Source organism: Pteropus alecto, unplaced genomic scaffold, assembly GCF_000325575.1.
Source record: "Pteropus alecto unplaced genomic scaffold, ASM32557v1 scaffold280, whole genome shotgun sequence".
NCBI lineage: Eukaryota > Metazoa > Chordata > Mammalia > Chiroptera > Pteropodidae > Pteropus > Pteropus alecto.
Window position 1 is genome coordinate 906,294 of NW_006430057.1, and position 21,448 is coordinate 927,741.

A 21,448-nucleotide genomic window follows, 5' to 3' on the forward strand; every position below is an offset into this window, starting at 1 on the left:
CCGCACTGGAGCCACACCCAGCCCTGGGGACCGCCCAGCGTATGGGTGCGGCCTTGAGATCTCAGCCTGAAGGGTCAGTGGGTACTCTAGAGGCGTGGGAGAATGGCCGGCGGAAGACGAGACCCAAGAGCGTGACTCCGGAGAAAGTCCGCGAATCCTGGCGCACTCCAGCGGCTGGCGGAGTTGCTTCCAGGTTCGCCGCTCCAGACCCCATAGTTCGAAAACCCACGCCTCATAGTCAGGGATTGCGCGCTAGGGGTAGGGTGGCGCATAATCCACGGCGGCTTTGCTCACAATGACTAGGGGGCCTCGAGGGTGCCCTGCTTAATTCCAGAAAGCCAGCGTGAACCGCCCACACACTGTCTCCCTCCCACCCCTACACTTCGGACATGAGCCACACACACAAATAAGTAGGCGACACTTAGAGACCTAAAGGAATAACGCACTTTTCCCAGCGTCATGCTGCCCGGAGCAGGGAGGAGGGGTCTGGGTTTGCCTCTGGCTCAGTCATCCTCCCGATCTGCGGGCTCTGGGCAGTGCCTGGAGCAGTGCCCTGGGCAGAGCATCGCCCCTGGGGCCTGAAGACCTACAGTTGTCTCCTGCTGTGGCCACTTCTTAGCTGAATGACCTTGACAAGTGACCTAAACTCTGGGAGCCTTCGTTTGGGCTTCTGAACCAATGTCAGGGATGATCTTAGTTGGAATCAAGTCATGTTTCAGAGCTGCGGACCACAGGCTCCATCAGGCTTTATGTTGCTTTAGGTCGTTAATCCTTCCTTGAGTCAACACCAAGGTCACGGAGAACAGGTACTGTGCAGCATCCCTAGGGCCTCCCTCTGGTGAGACAGGACAGAGGAAGAGGGTCAGAGGAGAAAAGGAGAGCTGGCACATAGGGGAAATGGACCAAGAAAAGAGAGGAACTCAGGATGTAGCCAGAAAGGCATAAGGCACACATAGGAAAACCTAGTTTGCAGCCTCGACTTTGTCATAACTTGCTGTGAGACCGTGGGCAAGACCTCCAGGGAGGCCTTAATATCTCCTGATCTCCAAAGTTCCCTCCAGCCCTAACTGTGAGTAGCTTCTATTGTAAAACCAGATTTAAGGATACCAGCTCAACTACTTAAGTACAAAGACTAGCCCAGATGTTGTGGATGGGTGCTTGGACAGGGGGTGAAGTCTGCAGTAATAGTGGAAGGGCAGGAGTGGATAAATGCCTGTCAGGCCTGAGGTAGATTTTAAAGATAGGGAAGTAAGGGAACTGGCCAGTAAGTGGAAGAGGTGGCTATGGGGGACAGTTGGGGAGAAGCTGGGGCTCCTAGCGACATGCTATCTAAAGCGAGCTCCTTTTACCCATAAATTTCCCCAGCTGTTGAATAAGGGTTGTCTTAATCCATTCAGGCTGCTATAACAAAATACCATAGACTGGGTGGCTTGTAAAAAACAGACATTTATTTCTCAAAGATATTTGTTTCTGGAGGCTGGGAAGTCCAAGATCAAGGCTCTGGCAGATTCAGTGTCTGGTCTGAACCTGCTTCCTGGTTCATAGGTGGCTGTCTTTTTGTCGTAAACTCACATGGTCGAAAAGGGCAAGAGATCTCCCTGGGGTATCTTTTATAAGGACACAAATACCATTCATGAGGGAGTCCTCATGACCTAATCAGCTCCCAAAAGTTCAACCTCCAAATGTCATCACATTGGGGATTAGCTTTCAACTTATGAATTTTGGGGGGGACACGTTCAGTCTATAGCAGGGTCCCTAGCATTATCTACCTGCCCATTCTGGCTCCTGTAAGGAGGGACAGTCTGTGGCATAGGAAAGAGATTTATATGAAAAGGCCTTAAGACGAATAATGATGAAAATTTCTTAATTCAAGAGCTTTATCCATTTGACAAATTTAAAAAAATAGATGTTGGTTACCCAAAGTTATCTTCCAGATGCAGATCTGGGATGTGCCTTCCTCTCTGGACCAGTACACATCCCCTGGGTTAGTTTCCCTCCATTGTCCATCATGGGTGGAGAAACAAGGAGAAGGCCAAGTCAGGCAGAGGGTCTCAGTCCTGCAGGCATGGAGTAGAGATGTTCTCATCAGGCAGTCCTTCTAGCAGCTGCATGTGCCCGAGGCTGACAGTGAACTTGGTCAGGAATGTTAATAGCTGCCAGGGTGATGCAGGGTGCACTGTGCAAAAGGCAGTACCATCTACTCATCGAACAGGATTCATGAGGGTTTTACATTGTATTTTCAAATTCTGACTGCTTGTAAGATAACACCAAATGGGTTTCTATTGAATACTGGAAAACATTACCACAGTGGCTTTTTTTTTCTTTATTTAAAGTAAATAAACATTACATTGTATACATTTGTGGACCAACTCAGACATCTCCTACTCAAAACTTCCTCCCCTCTGCCCTTACTAATTGGAGCTCCCTAGAGGGAGGGGAGAGGAGAGATTGACACTTTTTCAGATACGAATATTCCCTCTGGAGGGCCAGGATCTTCAAACCTGCACTTATCTTGCTAGGATCCCCATGTGGCTAAGGTTAACCAGGAAAAAGAGCAAGAGTTGATCTACATCTCCTTTCCAGCTGACTGCAGTAAGTGTTCCAACTAGGCTCCGAGGAACTTCTCTGGGGCCCAGAGGAGACAGCAGGCAGGCCTCAACCCTAGCTCCCTTCAGCTGGGGCAGCCTTATATCCACCTATTTCATTGAAGAAAGTCTTCCTCTTTTTTAAAATAAAAAGTTTGATAACCATGGAAATTTTCATCTATGTTTATGAATTTTTTGAGCAACTTCTATGTACCAGGCACTGTTCTAGGTACTGGAGATGTATCAAAGCAGCACTTTGCTCCAAGGTCCTCCCTCACATATGGTAGCACATCTTTTTCCCAAACGTTCTTGTCTCCACTTCCCAGGCAGACTGGAAGTTCTGTGAGGGATGTGTCTTGTGTCTTTCATCTCTTCCTCAGAGGACAGTATTTGAACAGATCATACTGAACATGGCAGTGAATTCTGGCCCTGGATGGCAGTGTGCAGAGGGACAAAAGGAAATCCAGCTGGAAAGTCATACCTTTGTCCTGCATCATTCACAGAGGACATAGTGGGCATGCAGATAATTAAGTGTTGACAGTCCTATACTTGGGAAGGACTGCTAAACAGCTCTGGGATGGAAGAATCCAGTCAAAGCCAGGGGTCTGGTGTGAGGAGTGAGCAATCCATACACACATACACAGATAATATGCATGGAAGCTTGGCCAAAACACTTAATTGCTCTTTTCTTGAGTTTCTCAGACTGGTGGTAACCCATCAAATAGACAGTCCTTATAGAGGAAAAAAGGCATTGTGGGCATTAATAGCACTGACACAGAAAAGGCTGCCTCTTGCTATCTAGAGTAGCCCAAACCCAGAGCTAAAAGAAACATTACAGATCAGGCCTGGTTTCACAAATGAGGGAATTGAGGGCTAGAGAAGGCAAGTGATTTGCTTCAGGTCACAATGGGAGTTTGTGACACAGCCAGAATTGGACGCTAAGGCTCCTGTCTCTTTGTTTAAAGTTCTTACCATGTGATCAGAAAGCTTCCAAAGGACACAGAACACCTCCCTTCATAAGTAAGAAATTATTCCAGATTTCCTAATCACAAGATTTGCAAGTCAACAAATATTTATTGAATATATACTATGTGCTAATGGAGCTGGCATTTGTAGGGCAATAAGAGAAGCGTGTGACACAGTTCTTAACCTCCAGTAGCTAACTGAGAACACAGGAGGCAAAGATTTGAAGAGTTAAGTGAAATTAACAGGCAGTATGTGAGAAGTGCCAAAATTGGGGACAGTGAGTCTAAGGGAGTGCTCAGAGGAGATAAACTGAAATGTTTCCCATCTCATAGAGAAGATGCCTTTAAACTAGGTTGGAGAGGATTTAAGTAGAAAAGTTAAAGACCATCCCGCTGCTCAGCTCAAGGGGGTCCCCTTCACATTGGGGGCCATGCAGCCAGGAGAAAAGAGGCCCAGGAATTTGTATTTTGAAGGCTACTCATGCAATTGTGGTATTCTGTCAGGTTTAGGGTTCACCGGTATAAAGGATAATGCAGAATAGATTGGATAAATGCACCCCAATCCTTCTCTCCCTAGCTCATCCAGTTTCTCTGGGGGTGGGCATCAATAACTCCTTTCCATATTTTACGAAGGGAAAACTGAGAGTCCAGAGACTCAAAGATGTGTTCATGGTCATTCAGCAAGAAGGGGGACTCTGGTTTCCTGCCAACCAGTAGACGCAGAAAGATCAGAAGATCACATCCCAAGGAAGATTTTGCTTCATTTCTCTGCAAGACGAGTCAGACCCACTTGGTTAGCCAGAGAGTTTATTGGTCAGAGTACAAAAAGCAGCAAGTCTCTGGAGTGGCCAAGTGTGTGGGACAAGAGCCCAGGACGAGGTTAGTCGCCGGGAGCTCAGAATTCTAACTTTGCTGTGTGACTCAGCCCAAGCCACTTCCCCTCTCTCTTTGTCCTTTGCCTATTAATAACGATGCCCAGCATCACTGTTGGGATTAGCTACCAGTGATGGAAAATGCACAGTGCAATTAGTCCCAATGTGATTTCTGGGAACAGAAGGGATCTACAGCCATCTGCCAACTGTTGTGAGTAAAATATGTGCTGACTGCCTTTGGAGTAGAGGCATTTTCTTCTCAGAATAGTGAGCTAAGAGCCTGAAGCTGGGCCGTGCCCTCATCAGGGGCACTGACCAATGTAGAGGCTCTAGAGATCCTGGCAGAGAGCAGTCTGGTCTTAGGAGGAAAAAGAAATAAAAAGCAGGTTATCTGGAGGGAAAGCAGCAAAAGTTCATCAGAAGGAAATAGAAGATTTTGGCAGGACTGGGAAATGGTTTAAATATTAGATCTTTTATAAGTTGTGATAAAATATACAAAACATAAAATTTGCCATTTTAACCATTTTTAGGGATATGGTTTAGTGATATTAAGTACATTCACATTATTATGCAACCACTTTCACCATCCATCTCTAGAACTTTTATCAACTCGCAAAACCAAAACTCTATACCCATTAAACAACAACTCTCCATTCTCTCCTCCCTCCAGCCCCTGGCAACCACCATTCTACTTTCTGTTTCTATGAATTTGACAACTCTAGGTACCTCAAATAAGTGAAATGATACAACATTTGTCTTTTTGTGACTGACATAATTTATTTAGTATAATGTCCTCAATGTTCATTCATGTGTCAGAATTTCCTTCCTTTCAAAGTCTGAATGATATTCCTTTGTACAGTATGCATATACATTTTGCTTATCCATTCATCTATCAAAGGACATTTGGGTCACTTCCACATTTTGGCTATTGTAAATAACACTGCTATAAACTTTAGTACAAATGTCTCTTCTAGACCCTGCTTTCACTTCTTTTGGATATATATCCAGAAGTGGAATTGCTGGATTATATTGTAATTCTATTTTTAATTTTTTTGAGGAACTGCCATAATGTTTTCCCAGTGGCTGCACCATTTTACATTCCTACTAGCAAGGCATAAGGGTTCCAATATCCCGTATCATCACCAATACTTGTTATTCGCTGTCGTTTTCTTTATATAATAGCCATCCTAATTGGTATAAGGTAGTTTTGATTTGCATTTCCTTAATAATTTGTGACGTTGAACATCTTTTCATGTGCATATTGGCCATTTGTATATCTTCTTTTGGAGAAATGTCTATTTAAGTCTTCTGCCTATTTTCAAATCAGGTTTTTTTTTAATTGTTGTCTAGTTTTAAGATTTCTCCATATATGCTGGATATTAATCCCTTATTAGATATATAATTTGCAAATATTTTTTTCTCCCATTCTGCGAGTTACTTTTTACACTGTTAATAGTGCCCTTATCTGAAGACTTTGGCAGAACTAGGAAATGGTTAGAATTAAGGTTTGGATCTTGAACTCAAAGTACCAGGATTCAAAATCTGGCTATTTGATATTGGACAAGCTACTTAATCTCTTTGATCCTGCCTTAGTTTTTTCATCTGAAAAATGGGAATGATGCTTATAAGATTGCCATGATGAGTAAATGATATCATACATCTAAAATCTTACCACAGAACCTAGTCCAGTTTAAATGCTCAGGAAGTGGTAACCTTTATTAGTATTGGGCTTAAGAAAGAACCAGAATGATGTGATTGGAATGTGATACTAGTTATCAAATGGGTGAGTAGACCAACAATATTTAATAACCAACTGGAACAGGGTAATATTACATAATGCTTAATACTTGTATAGCAAGCTGTGGATTTCAAAGCATTTAAACATTCATCATTCATTCAACATAAGTAAGATATAGTCCTACAATTCAACTGGGAGAAACCAACAAGGAAAAAGGCAGTTTCAATCAGAGTGATGAGTGCTAAGAAGACAGAAGCATAAGGGTGTTGTGGGGCACAAAGAAGGAACAATTCAAACTTCCCATGTAGGTAATATACACAGAATTCTACAGGATTACAGGGTTATGGGAAGGAAAGGAGGCGTTAGAAGGGGCTGGGTGTTCTAGGTAGAGGAACAAGCTACTGTAAAGGCTGGAAGTGAGTGAGAGAGGTTGGCTCACTGGAAAATAGCTACTAGTTTATTTTGGCTAGAGACTAGAATTTGAGAGGAGCCATGTGAGAAGACCCTAAAGAGGCAGACAGGTACCTGAACATGAAGGGCCTTGTAGACCAGGGTAAGGAGCTAGAATTTTATCCTGAGAGTAATAAGAAGCTATTAAAGGGTTTTAAGCAGATTGGTGATGTGACCAGGTTTACCTTTTAGAAAGATCTCTTTGGCTGCAATGTGGAGAGTGGAATGAAAAAAAGATGCAGCCTGGGAGAAACCAGGAAAGGTGAACTAAAGAAAGAAGAGTGAGGATAGAGAGAAGTGGAGAGTTCAGAAGACATTTAGGATAAAACATAATTGATATGGGGACTGATTGGATGACCTCAGTTGACTCTTTGGGCATAACTCAGGTTATTAGCATCATTTTTTTCATTTGAGATGAGTGATGGAGGCTGAAGAAGGTTAAGTGATTTGTATGAAGTCCCACAGCTAGAAAGAATCCAATCAGGACTGGTTTTCCACCCTGACATCTCCTGTTCACTCCTCCAGAAAATGCTGTTAGATGAGTTTCTAGATCTTTATGCATAAATCCTCCTTAAGGAATTCAAGTCCTGTTTCCCCTTCAACTGCTTTGCAGCATATAATAATTTCAGAGGTACTTTATCTGAGTTTTTAACTGGTTGCCAATATACTATGGCTTTGCACCCTTGGACTTCAAGACATTCTTTTCCTTCTATTTTACTTAGTGTTTAAGGAGTAACCTGGATGCAAACTCTTCCATTGCAATGAGGCTCAAATGATGAGGCCAGGGCTCAGAAAGAGTGGGTCCAAGTCCTAGGCTTGTCCACTAGTTAGCTGTGGGATAGAATGAGTCACTTTCTTTCTATAAGCTCTTATCTGAAAACCCAGAGAAATAGAACAAATGCATTGTCACTCAAATTCAGTAACTTTATGAATCTCTTTTAAAATAAGTATACCTTCAAATTGTGAATAACCACTCTCTCATGATCTGTTTGGTAAATTGGGTTTCTGACCCCTTAATACACTCAAAGACTTTAGAGAGATTTTCCCCTGAAACTCTACTTTTGGCTGAGGGTGGTGTTATCAGAGTTAAACTGTCAATCAAGATGCATGAGTACACTTTTTTTTTTTTTTCTTAGATGCTCGCACTGCTAAGACATTTTTTGGGGAGGTAGGGGAATTGAAATTCACTGAGTTATAAAACCAGCAGGACAGGAAAAATGAAGAAGGAAGAGGGTGAATTTATGAAAAACTCACATAATATGGCTATCCTGAGGCATCAATAAGATGAAGAAGGAGGAAAAAAGCAATTCCCAGAAAAATATAAGCTCCACAAGTCATAGTTTTTGTCTTCCTTATTCATTCCTCAGAACATAAAACAATATTGTGGCCCAAAATAGGTGCTAAAAAAGTATTTGTTAAATGATTGAGTGCATAGTGATAAAAAGGTTGTTTAGTTCCCGATATTAATTGTAATTTTATTGTGTTTTGCTGTTTAGAATGATACTTATTGTTGGTTTTGGTAAATGGTCTATTAAAGTGGTTTCTATAAAAAAAAAAAAAGATGAATAAGAAGAAATGTCTCTGTGAATGGTAAGGCCCTGCACAAGCAGAGGGTAATATAGCAATATTATTCTTGCTTCAAAGCCAACAAACAAGGCGAGCTGTGAGTGGAAAGGGGTCTTTGGTGGTGACAGCTCACCCAAAACCAGGGCCCAGCAAGGCTGCATTTACTGCTCAACAGGAAAGATGGAGCCCTGACATTGTACCTTACTCCTAAGGCTGGGTTTCAGGTCATAGAACCTGTGCAGTGACCCTCCTGAGATATGTGATACAAGGTCAAGTCCCAAGAGACCAAGGCTACTGACAGTCCCCTGCCCTTCACATCAATTCCATGCATAGCAAGAGGTACTCGACTGGAGGACCTTGCGCTCTTGACTCCAGGACTTTTGGCTTCCGTAGGGACATGGCACTCATGTGTGTGCTTCATTTCAGGGTGCTCCCACAGCCCAGCCTGGCTGTGACATGGTGGACTAGAAGGCCAACAACAGACCAAGTCACTCTTTGTGTGTGTGGAGGAGGTGGGGCAGGGTATCACCTGGGGAATGCAATCTCTCATTGTCCTTGGCATCACAGCACCACAAGCATTACAACTGGCCCAAAGAGCAGAAATCTCCTGGGAGGCCATACAAAGAATTGCAAAAGAGAAAGGAAGAAGGGATGGGAAGGTCCTTTGTAGACAGTCATCCCTAGGCAGGTAGAAGAAAACCACCAGGTTTGTATGTTCCCCTTTAAAGGCCTGTGTTTCATAGGGGAGCTAAACAATGCCCACACATATCACTGTAATTCAGGAAGGCTGTTGGGGGTATGGGGAAGAAGACACAGGAAAGAATTCCCAAAGGTGGTGAGTTGGGGGCCAGGCTATTAAAGAAAGCTCTAGATTAGTCTTAGGGAAGTGTACCCTGCCACACTGACATTCAATGAAAACCTCTTCAAGTTTTTGTGGCCTTGGGTCCTTTACCCTGATGACTGACAGAGGGAATGAAGTGGGGAAGAGCACCTTTCCCTAAGAAAATCTGTCACAATTGTCCAAGTGTCTTCCCCTCCAGATCATGAACTAGGGCAAGCCATTAGTGTTATACATCTGTGAATCCCTGGCCCCTAGCACAACTCCCAGTATATAGCAGGTGCTCTATACATGCTCCATGAAAGATTGAATGATTAGGGTCTGAAATATTTATCCTGTAACTTCAAATGGACAGCCTAGCATTTCATAACCTGGGAGGACACCTGTTTCCTATTAAAAACTGCCTGGGAGCATTTGATTTTGAAGTGTGAAAGGACTGGCTTTATTAGTCATCCCCTCACCACAGGACTCTCATCAAATCCCTCATGTCTTCCCTCTGCCCAGGACAGCATCCCTTTCCTTCCCCAATGCCAAGACTCAGGATTTTCTTACTGCCAAGAACCCTCTAAGGCCTTGTGTGCATTTTAACACACACCCTGTGGAGACAATGTCCTACCTTACTGCCCTGCCTTACTACCCTGCCCAATCAGGGGATGCTGCCATCTTTTGAAGTCCCAGTCCTCTCTTCTCTCAGAAGCCTTTCCTGATAAAAGCCCACACACTATGACCAGTCCTGACTCTGGGCTGCACAATTGAGTGAGTCATTCATTACATTACAGGCAAACATGATTGAGTCATAGAGATTATTTCATGTGTAGCCTTTTCTCTCAAATAGATAGTGAGCCCCTTGTTGCCAAAGATGGTAGCACCTACTTTCCTGTCCCCAGGAATGTCTCCTCAAAGGTATTTCACATAGGTGTGCAGTAAGTACCTACCAAATGAGGAGAAGTTGGAGAACTGATCTGGATGTTTCAGGGATTCTCAAGTCACAGACATTTACTTTGTTTATGACTGGTTAATTAACCTTCTGTTAGCAAGATGCCTCAGAAGTTGGACAAACAAGAAGCAATACTGTCTCAATCTCAGATTAGAGATCAGAAAATCTTGGTTATAGTCCTGACTCTGCCATTAAGTAACATGAACTTTGGCAAGCCAGTTAGCTGCTTTTGGCCTCAGTTTCCTTAATTAAAACATTGAAGACTGCTACTTCTGGTGAAGATGGAATAGTGATAGGATTTGTATTTATCCTCCTGCATTAAACAACCGCCCCCCTGCCGCCAAAAAAAAAAAAAAAAGAAATACAATGTGATACAACAGTTTTCAAGACATTAGATATTAGGCAACAAAAACATTGATCCTGGAGAGATAGAAAACGAACAAGATGAGCCCTATGAATACCCCCAGCTTATTTTTCAACAGTTTCACTGAGATTTAATTCACATACCAAAAAATTCACCCATTTAAAATATACAATTCAATGGTTTTTAGTGTATTCACAGATATGTGCTACCATTACCAATTTTAGAACATTTTCGGCACCTCAAAAAGAAATCTCATACCCTTTAGCTATCTATTCCCTATTCCCTTCAGTCCTAAGCAACTACTAATCTACTTTCTGTCTATGCATGTCTCTATTCTGGACATTTCGAATAAATGGAATCATATAATATGCAGTCTTTTATGACTGGCTTCTTTCACTTGGTATAATATTTCCAAGGTTCGTCCATTTTGTAGTATGTATCAGTAAGGACTTCATTCCTTTTTATGGCCAAATAATATTCTGGATTTTGGTTTAGAGAGTAATATGGGAAGAAGCTGGGCTTCACCTAAAGTAGGACCAGGCTTTATTCATCTGTTTGAGACTACTGCAGGTAAACTGAACTGGATAGAAAGGGTTGGGCTGAGACATAGAGAAAGAGCTCCTATCGAAGCAAAGACTGAGTGGTGGCAGTGAAAAAATAAATAAGAAAAAAGCTAATTCCAGAAGGATAGGAATATTATAACATCATTTATATGACTTTTAAGAACATGTAATAAAATTACTATGTGTGTATATATAATATACATATTTATATAGTACATATGTTTACTATGTTTATATATAGTATGTATGTGCTTGTATAGGCATGAATGGGAATGATGTATGTGAAGACATATAAGAGAATGACAGCACATTTAGGATAGTGCTTACCTCTTGTAAGATGTATTAGTTATCATGTGGTATAACAAATTATCCCAAAACTTAGCTACTTAAAACATACATTTTCAGGAATCCAGGCATGGTTTATCTGGATCCTCTGCCTCAGTGCCTCTCACAGGGCTACAATTGAGGCATTAGCCAGGGATGCAGTCTCATATGAAGGCTCTATTGCGGAGGATCTGCTTCTAAGTTTACTCACATGGTTGTTGGCAGGATTCAGTTCCTCAGAAATTGTTGGCTGGAGGCCTCCCTTGAGTCTTTGCTTTGTGGGTCCCCTCATAAACAGCATCTCACAACATGGCAGCAGGTTTCATCAGAGCAAGTGAGTGGGCAAGAGAGAGTGCCAGCAGGATGGAAGTCACAATCTTTTGGACCTAATCACAGAAGTGACATCCCATCACTTTTGTCATAGTCTACTCATTAGAATCAAGTCACTAAGTCCAGCCTACACTCAAGGGGAGGTGATGAATACCAGAAGATGGGGCTTATTGAGAGCCACTACTCAAAAGCAGGAGGTGTTAGTAAAAGAGAAAAACTCTGGTGTGTGTCATGCAGGGGGCTTCAACTATATCTGTAATGTTTTATTTCTTAAGCTGAGTGGTGGGCACATGGGTATTTATTGTAATTTTTTATATATCTTCTTTTAGGTCTGACATATTTCCTAATAAAAAAGACAGAGAAAAATGTTTAAAGTTAAATAGGCCTAATTTCTGAATCTGTTTAAGAAAAAAAGGATGAAGGAGTAGTTGTTCAGAAAAGGAGATGAGAGAAGGGGAAGGCCCAGGGGTTTAGCAGCTGATTTAGCAGTTCATTTCTACTTTTGGTTAAAGCTTCCTAGTTGATCTCTAGTTAGCTTTAACACCTTCTTCTCTCATATTATATAGCAGTACATCTCATAATCTGTCTTACCTTAATATTATATATGTGTTTGTCTATTTATTTCCCCTACCATAAGGATTGTCAGGTTCTAGAAGGTTTATATTATATAGAATTTTATTCATCTTCCTATCCTATATTACCTAGCACTGTGCTTTATACATAATAGGTGTCCAATAAATGTTTGCTCAAATCAAAGTGGACTTATTGTTTCCCCATCCCATTTTGGCATTTGTGTTAACATTTAAAAATATATCTTAGTATTCATTAAGGCCATAACCGCAGGGTGAAACAGAAGGCATAAATCCCTCTGTCACCATTGTTAAACAGAGAAACAAAGTAGTTAACCATCTAACGTGGTGAGGTATCACAAAAATCCTCTTCCAAATAATGTATTTCCCACCATGGAGCCTGCTTTTCCTTTATTACAAACTCTTCTTTTTAGGTTAAAGGATTATTTCCAGGAGATCTCTGTTAAAATAAAAATAATCTTCAAATGAAAACTATAACTATATACTTTAGTATGATACTTCTTAATTTTTGTGGGAATACTGACCTCTGAGAATTTGAATAAATTTGTGGACACTCCCCACTACAAATGCATAACATTTCACAATTTCAACTAAGGATTCATGAACTTCTACCTTTGCCCTTCAAAAGCTCGAATTAGGACATTGAGGGAACAAACCACCATTCATGGGTATTTTAAGGTTGAGGGACCATGAAGGAGGGATTGTGATTATAAAGTGGGAGCAGTGCCTGGAGAGGGGAGACAGGTGGGGCATTTCAACACAGAAGGGACCTGGGTAGCCCTGATGGTAGCATCATGACTGAAGGTCCCTGGGTCCGGGGGACCTATAGGAAAGTAAGGAGGGAGACAAGAGGGTCACAAGGGTAGGAGGTCGAGATGCCTTGAAATATCATGAAAGAACGACATAATTCAAATTGCCATTGAAGTCTATCTTTGATTTTTTAAAAAAGACCTTGATGTTAGAAGTGTAACACAGATTATAGTAGCTGTAGCTAGTGCAAATTTCATTTTCAGAACCCTTAAGAACTTCCAGGTAAAGTTGGAAATTCTAGGTATCATTATTAGTGTCCAGAAAGGATGTTAATCATACACATGTTCAGAATGCAGATTTCCTTTCTAATATTGATATATTCTATGATTGCTCTATTCAAGGTCCATTTAGCAGAATAAAATCTTTCACTTTAGGACAAACTGTTAATAGCCTTTGAGGGAAAATGAAGATGACAGCTGTGTACTCGTTCTGTACAACTTGGAATGGTATGTTGCCCATCCTCAAAATAGTAACTACAAACTTTAAGCGGAAAATTCAGTTCAACTAAGCAAATCTGGAACAAATGCCAAATATAGCGTGTGGCTCCAGTTACCACTGCCATATTCTCTTCCCCTTTTTAAGACATCTGTGGCGCCATCACTGGTCTCTTCTTAAAAATTGGCATGGTAACCTCATTTTCTTCTCTTGTGAAAGAGAAACCTTTCAATACACACTCCACCCCCTGCTTGCCCCAGCTCCTGGGCTCAGAATCACAGAACATGCCACATTAGAAGCGTTACAGGCACATGCTGTTTCTTTGCAACTACTTTAATTCCCCAAAATAACCCCTTGACTTCTTTGAACTTCTCAGAAAAAGAAACTGAAAAAGTGAGAAGAGAGCAGGAACACATATATAACCCACTGTCTCATACTATGCTTATTACCTCAAGCCCATTTTTCTCACAAAGTGAAGATTTTGCAGAATTCATAAAGAAAGGCCTCAAACAAGCTCTGAAAGGGTTTTTAAATACATACATAAAAGTTCACAGAAATAAGATTTACCAAATGCTCAAAAATAATTATGATGAATCACAATTGTGAATAAACAGTTTTCTGTCTTTATTACAAAGTTATTTTTAAAGTGTTTCTTCATGAATCATACAAAATAATTGATTGAAATATAAATTGTCATCTTCATAACTATTTCTGAGAGAGGAAAACTCTAGTTTAAAAAAGGGAACCAGTATTTTACTTGAAAATAGAGTCTATGAATTCTCTGCGCAGACTGGTTTCTATTCAAAGTGAAGTGAGGAACATTTAATACTTTCATAGACATTAACACCACATACCATTCTTTTACTTAAAAAAAATAGAAGTATTTTACCAAAAGAGTGTTATCTCTAGTCTCGGGTCCTTCTGTTTGCATCACTGTCATGAATATCAAGCATCTGGCTGTAATGGCTCTCATATTCTCAGGATACAATGTTCTGACTTGAGTAGAGGCTATTCTGTGCTTATAGAACTGTACTAAGATGTTATTGCCACTAAATCCCTCCCCATATCATGTGTTTCTCCCACAAGACAGTTGGCATTTCTGAGAGCATCCATCAAGTTGTATTATAAATTACATGTCTATGTTTCCAATTAGACTGTGAAGTTCCTGAGGGGAGGGGCATACCTTTTTTGTATCTTTAGTATTATCTAACATAGTGCTTCAAACATCAGTATGATGATAAAGATAATAGTGATAATAACTCTTATTGAATACTTACTATGTACCAGGCCCTATTTTCTAAGCACTTTATGTGATTAATGCAATTAATCATCACAATGACCCTATGTGGGAGATACTATTTACCCCCTTTTAACAAATGAGGAAACCGAAGTACCAACAGGTTGAATAACTTCTATAAGGCTATACAGCTAAGTTAAGTTTGCAGAGCCAGGATTTCAACTCAAGCAGTCCAGTCCAGCTCCAGAGCAATGCTCTTAACCTCTAAACAGTATATTCTACTCCCTAGAGTAGGTGTTCAATAATTTTCAAGACAAATATTTATTTGTTTGATTTTTCTCTAAACATATATTGGACCTTAAACATACAAATTAATGTAGTCTTTCAAAAATATTTCCATGGGAAGCTTCTATTGCTCAAAACCTTCTGTAATTCCTTCTTTGGAATTGTTTTCAGAGCCTGTTCATGAATCACAGAAGAAAAGTAGTCAATACATTATGATCAAAGCTCATTTTTAAATAAAGGCAGCATTATCAGTTTTATGAATACCTATATTTGCCCAACATTTTTCTGAATACCATCTGCTCTCCAAAAAATTCACATTTTCCATTAAAAGAAAAAAGATTTTCTATCATTGAAGGTGGGCCAAAAACATGATGCAGAGATACTTTTCAATCAACTAGCAAATGTTTACTGAGCGACTTATCCTGTACATGCTTGGCCCCAGGGATACAAAATCAAACAAGACATCCCTTCCTTCAGGGGGCACCCAGCCAGGTGAGGGAGACAGACAATCCATGTGACAAGTGCTTTGACAGATGTAAGCACAGGATGCCTGGGAATCCCAGAAAAGGGACATCAAACCCAAGCTAAAACTAATTTTAGTCCTCAAAGACAAGTAGTTGCAGCCATACCACTAAAATAAGGGCACAGACTCTTGAGGTGGGTACACTAATTGAGAGATAATATCTTTGGATGGGCATACTTTCTCAGGTTTATTTTTAGAAAATAATCATATTATTTTATGTTCACATCTGGTACTTAAGCTGTTTTTGCCTTTAAATGAAACCTGGAAACATTTGGCAATGGTAATTTAAAAGCTGCCTAATTTTAAGTATGTTTGATTATTGTTTGCTTTTGTTACTGAACCATTTACGATTCTTCATATATTTTTGCTAATGAAATTTTGCTAATGAAATTAACAGAAAACAAACCAAGGAGGTCATTGTTATCAGAATCTACTTATACCTAGTGGCTTATGATGGCCATTTATTTGATAAACAAAGGAAGGAGAAAATCTTTAATATTGATTCTCCATTATTTAAAAAAAAATAGTTTGTTTCTTTTACTTCCTGTGAGCCAAGGTAGGATAGGATAATTCCCACATGGAGAGAACTGGCTGCTCTGGCAGAGGGCTATGCTTTTCTCAATATAATGACTTGGACAACAGTAACTTTGAACAACAAGTAGTGGGAGATACAGTGATCCGAGGACAGAACTTACTTTAGAGAGGGCAAAAGAGGCTTGGAAGGTGGGTAAGTACTGTCCAATATGGGTGGGCTCAGTGTTTAGATATGATAAGAGATGATGGGAAGTATTTATATCCTAGTTATATGCCGAGGGAAGAGCTTGAAGGCTCTCTTCTCTGTAATCCTCATCCCTCAGTGGCCTGACCCTAACCCTGTAGAACTGTTATAAAGAACAACGAATAGAACACATAATGAGGAAGCTTAGAGGAGGCTTAGAAGAGGTCTCAGGCATGGGATGCCACATGGGAAGAGCAGGCCTTTCTAGAATTGCAGAGTGAAATGATCTTGGGTAGGAGGACACACCACTGAGCACTTGATTCTCCGTAATTTAAAGGGAATGTTTGGTAGGCTAAGGACACCAAAGACAAACTGGTTTTGCTTCACAAGTCTGTCTGGAGTCAGGCCCAGTGAGCTCAAAGAGTAGGGGCAAGAGGTAGTAGGAAAAAAGATACCTGGCTGCTTACCATCTATTTACTCATTTACCATATGAAGTATTTAAAGAACTGTGTTAGGAAGCTAAAGGAGCTACAAAAAAGAAAGTAATATAGTTCCTGCCCTCAAGCAGTTTATAATCCCAAGTGACTCAGGCTATGCAGAAGTTATATCTTGCTGCTGAGACATAGAACAGTGAAAGAAATGGTAGAATGGTCCTTCTACAGTCCTATCACACCTCCTCTATACTACTAACATCCCTAAGGGATGAAGGTGAGATTACTCTTCTCTGGAAAGTTCCCTTTCAGTCTTATAACTCCACTTCTTTTGAGAGCCTGCAGAATCATAGTTTTCAAGCACTGATCTGGGAATTCTCTGATTCTAGAGTCAACTCCAAGGACTAGGGGACATTTTGATGAACACTTTCCCAAATCTTGATATCATTAGGCCCTAAAAGGCTCTTCAGCTCATCCACCCTTAATTATCCCACTCTCATGAAAATCTTTCAAAAGATTTCCCTATATGTTTCTAGTATATAGGAAAATTAAAAATTAAATTTATATTCAAGTTTTCAATAACTTACTATGATAATTTCATGTGTCAACTTGACTGGGCCAAGGAATGCTCAGATTAAATGTTATTTCTGAGTGTGCCTGTGAAGGTATTTCCAGATGAGGTTAACATTTGAATCAGTGGAATCAGTGAAGTAGATCCACCCTCTCCAATGTAGGTGGGTATCACCAAATCCTTTGAAGATCTTTATAAAACACAAGGGTAGAGGAAGGAGGAATTTACCCTTTTTTGCTTCTTGCTTGCCTGCTTGAGCTGAGACATTGATCTTCTGCCTTTGGACTTGGATTTACACCATTGGCTTCCCTGATTATCAAGCCTTCAGTTTATACTTAGACTGCAACTACACCACTGGTTTTCCTGAGTCTCCAGCTTGTGGACAGCAAATCTTGGGACTTCTTAGCCTCCACAATTGTGCAAGCCAGTTCCTCATATTCCCGCGCTCTCTCTCTCTCTCTCTCTCTCTCTCTCTCCCTCTCTCTACACACACACACACACACACACACACACACACCTGCTATTGGTTCTGTTTTTCTGGAGAACACTGACTAATACACTTACTTATTATATATACTGTTATTCAAACTTATTTTTTAGGAGTTGATTTTTTTTTCAAAAAAATTCACGGAGAATATATACATGCAAAATATAAAACAGAGAAACTCTGACTAAGATAAGGCGAGAGCCAAAGTTTTGACTTCTTAGCTCTTATCCATTCTCTAAGGAGACACATGAAACATCTCATTCTGCAAAATACAGTTTAAAAACCACTAATGTATCTCAGTTAATTTTGGTGGATAGTAAAGGAGTAAAAAATGTTAAAACCCCACCAATGCAATTGATTTGTATAAAATAATTGATTTATCAGATTAGCAGAAAACAAGGTAGAAACCTAAAAACACTCTGCTGCTCTAAGCAACATTTAAGAATATTTATATGACATATTCAACCTCCAATTTTATACCCAAAAAAGAGGAAACAAAAGCACATGAAATCCCCAAATCAATAGTATCTAGTCCTGGAGAGCATGGTATTACATTCTACCATGTAATGCAGCACAACAGATTTATGTTTCTCTTTGAACTCAGATTAGGCCAAGGATTCTCAATCTCAGCACTACTGACAGTTTAGGCTAGATAATTCTTTGTTGTGGAGGGTTATCCTGTATATTGTAGAATGTTTAGCAGCATATCTGGCTTCTACAGATTAGGCACTGGTAACACACTCCCGGCAGTTGAGACAACTGAAAATATCTCGAGATATTGTCAACTGCCCCGGTTGAGAACCGCTGATAAAAAAACTATACGTCTGACTGAATAAACAAAAGTTTCTAGTATTATAGGGGCATAAGTAATGCAGGTGGTATTTAAATGGTGATGAGGAATATTTATACCCAGATAATTAAAAAGTTGACATTATTAAGTATTAGATTTGATAATGGTCTTCATGGTACCAAGAGAGTCAATTTAGACATCCTTCAACTTGGTTCCATGAAGAGATCATTCTGTGAGCTAGGTTGGGGTAACCAAAAGATGTCTTCCCTTACCAATATGTCCTTTATTGACCCTACTATGGTACATAACATATATCCATTACCTTCACACTAAGCTACTATAATTTAACTAAAAATGAGATTTTATTATTTTTTTAAGATAAACTTTTGCCTTAAAGAATCCCAAGAAAAAGGGTCACATCACAGTGTGGAATTGACAGGGAGACAGAGGAAGAAATACTCTGGGAGGCTACTGCTGAGATAGATAGCTCTAAGTGCTTAAAGGATGATGAGGAAGAAATGAATAAAAGGAAATAATATCTATTGAATGCCTATTATGTGTCAGGTGTTCTCATATGTCCTCACAAAAAGCGTTGGGAAGTAGGTATTACTCTCTCCATTTTTACCTGGTAATATTCTGAGGATTAGAGTGATTAAGTAATTTGCTTGTACAGCTAGTAAGGGACAGCTGAATCCATGTCGTTAAGATTCTAAATACCGTCACAATGCTGCATTAATAATGAAACTGCCTGAATAAATGTGTCAGCCAGCATCTAATCAGGAGAAACTGCATGAGCTATTTTATCAGAGAAAATTTATATAAATACAAATACTGCGTGATTCTACTTACATGAGATACAAGAGTAGTCAAATGTATAGATATAAGGTAGAAAAGTGGTTGCTAGAGACTGGAAGGAGGGAAGAATGGGAAGTTATTTAATGGGTATAGAGTTTCAGTTTTGCAAGTTGGAAAGAGTTCTGGAGATGGATGGTGGTGATGGTTGCACAACAATGTGAATGTACTTAATCTGTACACTTAAACTGTACACTTAAAATGGCTTAGGTGTCAAATTTTATGTTATGTGTATTTTACCACAACTTTTAAAAAGTAAAATAAAATAAAATAAAATAAGACATTTTAGACATATAAAAGATTTTAAAAGTCATCACTAGAAGACCTGATTATAATAAATGTTGTGGGATATCCTTTAAGCAGACGAAAAATGATACCAGATGGAAATAAGGATCTACACAAAGTAATACAGGATATTAGAAACAGGAACTTCATGAGTAAATATATTTTTCTTATTCCTTAAATTTCTTTAAAATATAATTGACTATTTAATTAAAATTAATAAAAATGGATTGTGGTCTTTATAACTTATGCATAAGTAAAATATCTGAAAATCATAGTACAAAGGCCAACAGAGGGGAAATGGAGGCACACTATTGTAAGGTTATTATATTATTTGTGAAGTGAATAGAATATCACTTGATGGTAGACTATGATAAGTTAAAGATCTATACAATAAACCCTAAAGCAACCACTAAATTAATTTTAAAAATACCAGAATTATAGCTAAAAAGCCAATAAAAGAGATAAAACGAAAACTTAAACGTATTCAATTAATCTAACAGATGGCAGGAAAAAAGGACAAACTACAAATGGTACAGAGAGAAAACAAATAGCCAAGTAAAAGATTTGAATCTAATTATATCAATAATTACATTAAATATAAATGATCTAAATACCTTCTATTAGCTTCCTATGGCTGCTGTAACAAATTACTACAAAATTAGTGGCTTAAAACAACACAAATTTATTACCTTACAGTACTATAGGTCAGAAATTTGACATGAGTCTCATTGAGCTAAAATCAAGGTGTCAGCAGGGCTATGTTCATTTTAGAGGCGCTAGGGAAGAATCTGTTTCCTTACCGTTTCCAATTTCTAAATGCTGCCCGCATGCCTTAGGTCATGCCCCTTCTTCAATATCCAAAGCATATCACTCAAACCTCTGCTCTGTCATTACCTCTCCTTCTCACTCTGACCCTTTTGCCTTCCAGTTTAGGGACTTTTGTTATTACACTAGGCTCACCCCAATAATCCAAGATACTCTTCCATATCAAAATCCTTAATTTATCACATCTGCAATGTTCCTTTTGTCATGTAAAGTAACACAGGATTAGGATATGGAAATCTTTGGGAGGTTCATTATTATCTACCATACACCTCAATTAAAAGGGAAAGATTATCAGATTGGATAAAAAAAAGTAAGACCCAAGTGCATGTTGTTTACAATAAACACTCTTTAAATATAAATACAGATACTGAAGAATATAAGGTACAGAGAATAAAAAGAGAGATCAAGAAATACATAGAAACGAATGATAATGATAGTACAACATATCAAAAATTTTGAGACACAGCAAAAGTCATCATAAAAGGAAAATTCATATCATTACAGGTCTACCTCCAAAAACAAAATCAAGCCCAAATAAACAACCTAATTCTTCATCTTAAAAAAAATTAGGAAAGGAAGAACAAATGAAGCCAAAAGTCAGCAGAAGAAATGAAATAATCAAAATTAGAGCAAAAATAATTTGAAAACAAACAAAAAAATAGAAAAAATAAATGCAACAAAGAGCTGATTCTTTGAAAAGGTTAATAAAATTGACAAGCCCCTGGATAGACTCATTCAAGAAAAAAAGGAAAGGATACAAATAAACAAAATCAGAGATGAAAGGGGAGAAATTACGACAGAAACTGCAGAAATACAAAGGATCATACAAAAATACTATGAAAAAGTATATAACACCAAATTTAATAACCTAGAAGAAATGGACCAGTACTTAGAAAGATACAACCTTCCTAGATTGAATCAAGAAGAATTGAAAAATCTAAATAAACCAATCAGCAGTATAGAAATTGAAACAATCATCAAAAACCTACCAAAAATTAAAAGTCCAGGACCAGATGTCTTCATCAGTGAATTCTACCAAACATTCAAAGACTTAATATCTATTCCCTTCACACTCTT

General features: G+C 39.2%; 1 protein-coding gene across 3 annotated transcripts in view; it reads right to left on the reverse strand.

The window, feature by feature from the left end:
• LONRF3 (LON peptidase N-terminal domain and ring finger 3) overlaps window positions 1-21,448 on the reverse strand; it is a 135,599-nt gene that overhangs the window by 39,682 nt on the left and 74,469 nt on the right. For 2 of the 3 annotated variants that reach the window (XM_025046136.1, XM_025046133.1), the window contains one exon: window positions 1,918-2,057. The exons of the other annotated variant lie outside the window; for it this stretch is intronic. In XM_025046136.1, coding sequence (XP_024901904.1) covers window positions 1,918-2,057 — 140 coding nt within the window. The remainder of the gene's footprint in view (window positions 1-1,917; window positions 2,058-21,448) is intronic. 3 annotated transcript variants of the gene reach the window in all.